At 37.4% G+C, this 8,709-nt stretch overlaps 1 protein-coding gene across 1 annotated transcript in view; it reads right to left on the reverse strand.

Annotated features, from left to right (window-relative positions):
* LOC133587287 (6-phosphofructo-2-kinase/fructose-2,6-bisphosphatase 4-like) overlaps positions 1–5,640 on the reverse strand; it is a 39,214-nt gene extending 33,574 nt beyond the window's left edge. The window contains exon 1 of the mRNA XM_061939828.2: positions 5,474–5,640. Coding sequence (XP_061795812.1) covers positions 5,474–5,516 — 43 coding nt within the window. The 5' untranslated portion in view covers positions 5,517–5,640. The remainder of the gene's footprint in view (positions 1–5,473) is intronic.
* Between the last annotated feature and the right edge of the window lie 3,069 nt (positions 5,641–8,709).

The raw sequence follows: 8,709 nt of genomic DNA on the forward strand, positions 1-8,709 counted from the left end.
CCGCTGCTGCTCACTGCTCCCCTCACCTCCCAGGGGGTGATCAAGGAGATGGGTCAAATGGAGAGGACAAATTTCACCACACCTAGTGTGTGTGTGTGACAATCACTGGTACTTTAAACTTTAACTTTTAACTTTAGGTGCATCGCAAAGTTCATTGTCCACTTCCTGTCCCTGACACTCGCTTTTAACTCGTACCGTTTAGGGAATAAATATACCGTCGCACCCCGAGCTGGTACTAGCTAGTAGCATATTGGAGACAACAACAACAAGGCAGGGACGTCCACCATTCGTGTTTTATGAGCACACAACCAGGAAACAGCACCACTACCGCCTCCAAATCATTTAAACACAACAACACAACACCCTTGCAGCCAGTTATACGTCTCTCTCAATCACACACACACACACACACACACACACACACACACACACACACACACACACACACACACACACACACACACACACACACACAATCATTTGGAATGGGGACCAAGTTTTTGATCGTGACTTGTGGGGACCACCCTTTCTACAGGTTGTGGAGGCATAAAAAAAATGAGGTAAAATGGCCACTGCCCAGTTAGCGCATACATGTCTTTAAATCTCTGGATTGATGAAGTAATGTGCTGATCATACTTACTGGGGACCCTGGGGGAAAAAAAGAGTTAATATGGTTCATGGGGACCAAATTTAAATAATTTTGCATAATTCACACAAATTTGTACGAATGCAATTTGGGCTGCTGTGCAAATGTCTCACACTCAAAAACTAACCAGTAAACATGTTTTATGGGCCAAAGCTTAAAAACCACTTAGGCATCTTCAGAATGGATCTGACTATCATTTAAAATGGTTTCCCTTTAGGGCAGTGGTCTCCAACCACCGGGCTGCGGCCCGGTACCTTTTCGTGGATCGATTGGTACCGGGCCGCACAAGAAATAAAAATAAAAAAATGTTTTTTTTTTTATTAAATCAACATAAAAAACACAAGATACACTTACAATTAGTGCACCAACCCAAAAAACCTCCCTCCCCCATTTACACTCATTCACACAAAAGGGTTGTTTCTTTCTGTTATTAATATTTCTGGTTCCTACATTATATATCAATACAGTCAGCAGGGATACAGTCCATAAGCACACATGATTGTATTTTTTTATGACAAAAAAATAAATAAAAATAAAAATCCCCCCCCACCAAATTTTCAAGCGTTGACCGATCCGCAGTTACAAAAAGGTTGGGGACCACTGCTTTAGGGGACCTGTTTTTTTGTCCCCATACCGTCAGAGGTTCCCTAAAGGTGACTGTGTAAACAGAGCGATGTCCCCATTAAGTAAGCATTGCCAGAACACACACACACACACACACACACACACACACACACACACACACACACACACCAGCCCCGCCTGCAGCATGTAAAGAGATTCAGAGCGAGAGGGTGAACTTTCCCCTAGATCTTGCTCTACTCAGCGAGCAAGGGAGGGGCGGCGGCGGCGAGGAAAAACATCCTGATTTATTTGTTATGATTATTCACCGAAGCAGTGATACACAACAGGAGAAGCAAACCACAAACACTGCACACTTAAGGCGGAAATACAAGATGGATGTTGGAAGATTACTGCAGTTGACATACACACCACCATGTTGCATACACCCCTCCCTGATTTAGCACATGTGTCAGGATGCTTCGACAGCCTGCCTGCACATACAAAACCTGCAAGGGCCATAGGGCCTGATTAAGGTGTACACACACACACACACACACACACACACACACACACACACACACACACACACACACACACACACACACACACACACACACACACACACACACACACACACACACACACAGTTTGACAGTACAGATGTCACACACACTGTTAAAAATCACATGACTTTATAGAAAAAACAGCCCTTGCAGGGAACATAAATTACATAATAGCCCATTTGTGTTATGACTGAGTCACTGGGTTATATAGGACACAGTATGAGAGCACACACAGTTTTAATAAGGCAACTTCCACTCATTAACACACTAACAGGACCAGATAGACAAGAATTGCAAGTGTTTATCCTTTGGATGCACAATTTATTCAAAACATGCATACCATCTCCTGCGTTCAGTTCAGTTTCAGTTTATTTCCAACATGCATACGATACAACATAATTCATCACATATTTCCAGTTGTTTCATCACAGCACGTCCGAAAAGGAGTCGGAAGAAGCTGAGTTTATTTAATCCTACCCCTTTTCATACCATAGCAGTTTTATCCTATTTCCTTGTTCTCTGTAGCATACTAGTGAACAAATAAATAATAAATAAATACCATAGTAAGTAAACAAATAAATACAAAAATAATCTTTACTCTCTGGTGTACCAAACGTTAGCTGGGATAGGCTCCAGCTCATTAGGACAAGAGCTCTAGAAAATGGACGGAGGATTATTATCTTTATTTGATGTTTTAGATATTATCAGCAGATTTTTTTAAATATTTTCATACACTGACATGTTTGCAAGTGTTTGACCTTCCGTGGAATGTTTTTTTAAAGCAAAAAACGTACTGATAAAACGCCACAAATCTCTTAAAGACAAGCTGTGAAGTTAATAATTATGGGCATAACAAGGAAGTATGGTGATCATGCTTCATTCAATATATTGGGGAACTTTAAATAAGTTGAGTTTGAGTCTATTTGGAGCATGCATGCGTGCAACATGATGCATCACAATTTCCAGTTTCTCTATTCAACATGTTCGAAAAGGAGTAGGAAGAAGCAGAGCTTATTTAATCCTACCCCTTTTTCCTTTACATAGCAGTTGCTAAAACTTTTTGTTCACTTCCTGTTCTCAATTTATTCACAATATACTCCATAAGTAATAACAATAAAAAATAAATAAATAATTGATGAAGTAAGTTACATTTCATATGGTGAGATGAGTAAGATTACCAACACTGTTACAATGTCCATTTCTCAGATGATATAATTGTTGATGACTGACGTATGCTGATAGCAACCCAACCCAACCCCCGGATTGTAAATAATTCAATGTATATACTCTGATGATTAACTTGTGTGATGACTGTATTATGATGATAGTATATATTTGTACCATGAATTGATTAACGTGGTCCCTAGGAGTGTAACGGTACGTGTATTTGTATTGAACTGTTTCGGTACGGGGGTTCTGGTTCGGTTCGGAGGTGTACCGAACGAGTTTCCACACGGACATATTAAAGTTAAAGTTAAAGTTAAAGTACCAATGATTGTCACACACACACTAGGTGTGGCGAAATTATTCTCTGCATTTGACCCATCACCCTTGATCACCCCCTGGGAGGTGAGGGGAGCAGTGGGCAGCAGCGGTGGCTGCGCCCGGGAATCATTTTGGTGATTTAACCCCCAATTCCAACCCTTGATGCTGAGTGCCAAGCAGGGAGGTAATGGGTCCCATTTTTATAGTCTTTGGTATGACTAAGTAGCGTAATGCACGTTGTGTAAACAATGCACACCGAGGCACAACACACGGCATGCTAGCAGCTAACGGGCTAGGATAGACTGACCATACGTCCTCTTTTCACCGGACATGTCCTCTTTTGCGGAGCTGTCAGGGCGGAGTTTCTTAAATGCCTCAAATGTCCGGCATTTTGAGTTGTATTTTCAATGTACGTTCAGGGTTAAGAAGGGGTTAAAAACAAAAATTGTGCGCGCAGCATCATTCGTGAGGGAGGGACAAAGAGAGAGAGAGCGAGAGAGTTATGATAAACGCGCATGCGTCGCCAGGCTCTGCTTTTTATCCATAGATTTATCACATTTAATTTTTTATCATCTATAGCAGGGGTGTCAAAAGTGTGCCCCGGAGGCCATTTGCGGCCCACAGCTAATGTTTTAAAGGCCCACGGCACATTCTAAAAATACTATTATAATAAACAAAAACATAACAAAAGTGAAATAAAAAAGCTTAAAGGTGAAATGTAATTTAGAAAAAGTTGCAATGTTGACTAATAAAACAAAGCTGTTTTTTTTTCTTTCAAACTGTCATTGCTCAAAACATAATATTGAATCAAAATCAATGTTATTATGAATTATTGACCTATCCAAGGTTCCCATTACTTCACATCAAATATTCCACTAAGAAAAATATTTTTGGTGGAAGATTTTGCAAATTTGGTAAATAAATAAACCAAAAATGTACATTTTGTTGTTTTCTTACTGTTCCGAAAATGAATCGAACTGTGACCTCTAAACCGAGGTATTTACCGGACCGAAATTTTTGTGTACCGTTACACCCCTAATACAAATACACAGCTTATGGACAGGGACCCACAGTTAAAATATACATCATCATACAATACATTTCAGAATCTACCCTCCCAATACCCATTTACAATTTCATTTATCAATAAAAAAGGAATCTTTAAATCCACCAAATCAGTCTCAATATCCTATTATTAAAATTTGATTAAAATGTTGCATCTTGAAGACGTGCAATAATCTCATCACACATACAGAGGTCAAGACCAAAATTATGCGACAAATGTGAATTCCTCAACCATAAGAGGTTTGCAAATTTGGTAAATAAATAACCCAAAAATGTATATTGTGTTGTTTTCTTACTGTACCGAAAATGAACCGAACCGTGACCTCTAAACCGAGGTACGTACCGAACCGAAATTTTTGTGTACCGTTACACCACTAGTGGACCCTGACTTAAACAAGTTGAAAAACTTATTCTAGTGTTACCATTTACTGGTCAATCGTACGGAATATGTACTGTACTGTGCAATCTACGAATACAAGTTTCAATCAATCAATCTTGAAAATGAATGGATGGATTAAATAAATTCAGAATGTTTACCATGTTTCTTCTTCTTGGTACTTTGTAAACACTTTAAGTTTGAAGAGTTTCATGAAGTGGATCATATTAATACATTGTTTGATTTCTTTGCATAATCCATTCCATCATTTAATTCCACATACTGATATACTGGAGGTCTTAAGTGTTGTACGTGCGTACAAATGTTTTTAAATCACATATTTCAAGTCGCATACAAAGTTGACTGTACTTTTACAAACGCCACAAACTACACGCAGACTTGGAGTCGTAGTTGCCTTCCAAACAATAAAAAAAAAGCATAAAGTGACATTTATAAAGCGACATTGTTTACCAGCCAGGTGTGGGCTAGCTTCATTTGGCTAGCTAATGCCAGCTGCGGTGTACAGGCGTTGAAATACGTCATAGTGACGTGGAATACACCGAAGTACATACTTTATTACTTCAAATGACCGTAGAAAACATTTTTTTAACCAACATTATACTTCCTCGAAGTGTTTTTTTCCCGAGCCCAGCCTTCCACGACGCGTGTTTACTAGTGGATGTGCTAGCACAGCTGCTGCTCCAGCCGCGCGTCACAGAAAGGGCGGATAAAAGAAGACATTTCAAGCCAGAAAGAACAACAAAAGCAGTCTACCTGCTCTGCTCCGCGGGGTGGTCGGGTGGCAGGAGCCCCTCATGGTCCCCGCTGAGGTGCTGTGGTTCCACGCGTGGGGATGACGAGAGGATTGATGAGATCTTGTCAGACTGAAATGAATGAAGTGCGCGCTCCCCCGACTCACGCCTCCTCGCGTGCCCGCGCGCACGTCCTCCACGTTATTATTGTTTTGCTGCGCACGTGTCCTCCTACTTCCGGGTCTGCCCCCTTATGTTAGTACTGTATTATGCCAATGAATATGCTATATTATTTAGAACTTTTATATATATATATATATATATATATATATATATATATATATACATATACACATACATATGCACTGTATATATACTGTATATATATATATATATATATATATATATATATATATACAGTGTATGTGTATATGTATATGTATATATATATATATACATATTACACATATATACATACACATATATATACACACATATAATATATATATATATGTTTGTATATATGTGTGTATGTATATATATATATGTGTGTATATATATATATATGTGTGTGTGTATGTATGTATATATATATATGTGTGTGTGTATATATATGTGTGTATGTATATATATATATATATATATATATATATATATATACATATACATACAGTATATGTGTATATGTATATATATATACATATTACATATATACACACATATATAATATATGTGTATATATATGTGTGTATGTATATGTATATACATACATATACACATATATATATACATGTGTGTGTGTACATGTATGTGTATATATATATATATATGTGTGTGTGTGTGTGTGTGTGTATGTGTATATATATATATATATATATATACATGTGTGTGTGTGTGTATATGTATCTGTATATGTATGTATGTATATATATATATATATATGTGTGTGTGTGTGTGTATATGTATCTGTATATATATATATATATATATATATATATATATATATATATATATATATATATATATATACACACACACACACACACATTTATTTCTTTATTTTTTTTCATTCTTCTTTAGTTGCTTTATTGAGTTTACAACCCCCTGGCGCTGTGTTGTACTGTTTTTGTACTTGTTTTGATTATTATTTTTTTGCTTGTATATAAATAAAAGTTTAAAAAAAAAAGTATAACATAAAATAAAATAAGAATCTCGTGTTGAAAAATAAAAATAAAAATAAATGCTACATTATTTGTTCTTCAGGACAATAACGTTTTTAACCCACTTTTATCTTAATGTAAATAATGATTTAACATTTCAAGTGGCCCACAATGAAAATAATTTATAGAAGTTATTTTAGTCTTTTTTTTTTTTAGCTTTTTGTAAGGTTCAAATGTTTTTTGTTTAATTGAAAAACAGGAGGTTAAAATCCCCCAAATATAATTTATATATAGAATTTACATGGCAGAAATAGATGCCCTGTTTAAATAAGTGACATTTGTCAAGTGTGAGTGAAGAGAATTGTATTTATATAGCGCTTTTCTCTAGTGACTCAAAGCACTTTACATAGTGAAACCCAATATCTAAGTTACATTTAAACCTGTGTGGGTGGCACTGGGAGCAGGTGGGTGAAGTGTCTTGCCCAAGGACACAACGGCAGTGACTAGGATGGCAGAAGCAGTAATCGAACCTGGAACTCTCAAGTTGCTGGCACAGCCACTCTACCAACCGAGCTATTCCGCTTTGTCATATTTATAGACCTATGAAGTGTTTTATCTGCAAATATTTTGTCTAAACCGCCAGTATTTTACTTTTTATCCTATTAGTTATGCAATATTTTATTTAATTATATTCATTCATATATTATATATATATATATATTATAATTATTTTTTTTTTTTACTATTAATCTTCATATGTCTTACTTGTATTTTATTCTTTATCTCTACACATCGTTCTTACTATTTTTAAGTTTTAATATTTTTATTTTCCAATGTTCCTCAGATGAACCCTCTGCCTCAGGGGTTATCGGCCGTGCTTTTGTGTCAGCATCCTGGTGGCTATGGTCTAATGACCTCCTGGTGCAGATGGCGCCTGTGATAGTGTTTACCCACATGTCTCCTCTGTACTCAGCCATGCAATCATTGGCCCATATAGTTGCATATGTGTGTATGTTGCAGTGACGTGCGGTGAGGTTGATGGCTGGTGAGGCACTGACTTCATCACAGTCAGATTTACAAACATATGAACCCTAAAGAGTATCTTATTCACCATTTGATTGGCAGCAGTTAACAGGTTATGTTTAAAAGCTCATACCAGCATTCTTCCCTGCTTGGCACTTAGCGTCAAGGGTTGGAATTGGGGGTTAAATCACCAAAAATGATTCCCGGGCGCAGCGCCGCTGCTGCCCACTGCTCCCCTCACCTCCCAGGGGGTGATCAAGGGGATAGGTCAAATGCAGAGGACAAATTTCACCACACCTAGTGTGTTTGACAATCATTGGTACTTTAACTTAACTTTAACTTTACACATACAAACTGTAGCACACAAAAAAAGCACATTTAATTAAAAAAACGTTATGGTCTTACCTTTACTTATAAATGAAGTCCATGCGCCGCTCCCTTTGAACAAAAGCATCGATAACTTGTTTATAGAAGTCTTCCTTATCTTTCTTCAGTTTTAAAAGTCTCTCTGTCTCGATGGAGATCTTCCTTCAAGTATCACCTCCTGCTTCGATTGAAAGTCCAGTTTAGAAAACTGTTTTATTTTAGATATGTAATCCTCCATGTTAATAGTCCAGGCGAGGAAAAAATAAACGATCGCTGCTAACTGTTGCTGCTTGTTGTCACTTCTTCTGCAGCCGAGTAGTCGCAAAAATGATCTCTGGGATCACTACCGCCCTCTACCACCAGGGGGGGGATTACTGCGAGCCTCACACAGTGCGTCTTCGCAGCAGTTTTATGATTGCTCAGCACAAGAAATACGTTACACACATACAGTTGTTGACAAAATACACTGTACATTATATACCTCAGCTAACTAAACTATGGAAATGTATAATATAATTCATATAGCAATACGGTTTCACTGCACAGCATGCCAGCAGTTAGAGTCATTGCGCAATCTATGGCGAGGCTCAACTGGCTGGTGACTCACCGCAAGTCTCTTCTCGGCAAATGTGAAAATTCAGCGATTTTGAATAAAAATAATCTAAAACTGGTGAAATTAAATGGAAAATAACTTTATAGTATAATCACT

This window comes from Nerophis lumbriciformis, linkage group LG03 (genome assembly GCF_033978685.3).
Source record: "Nerophis lumbriciformis linkage group LG03, RoL_Nlum_v2.1, whole genome shotgun sequence".
Lineage (NCBI taxonomy): Eukaryota > Metazoa > Chordata > Actinopteri > Syngnathiformes > Syngnathidae > Nerophis > Nerophis lumbriciformis.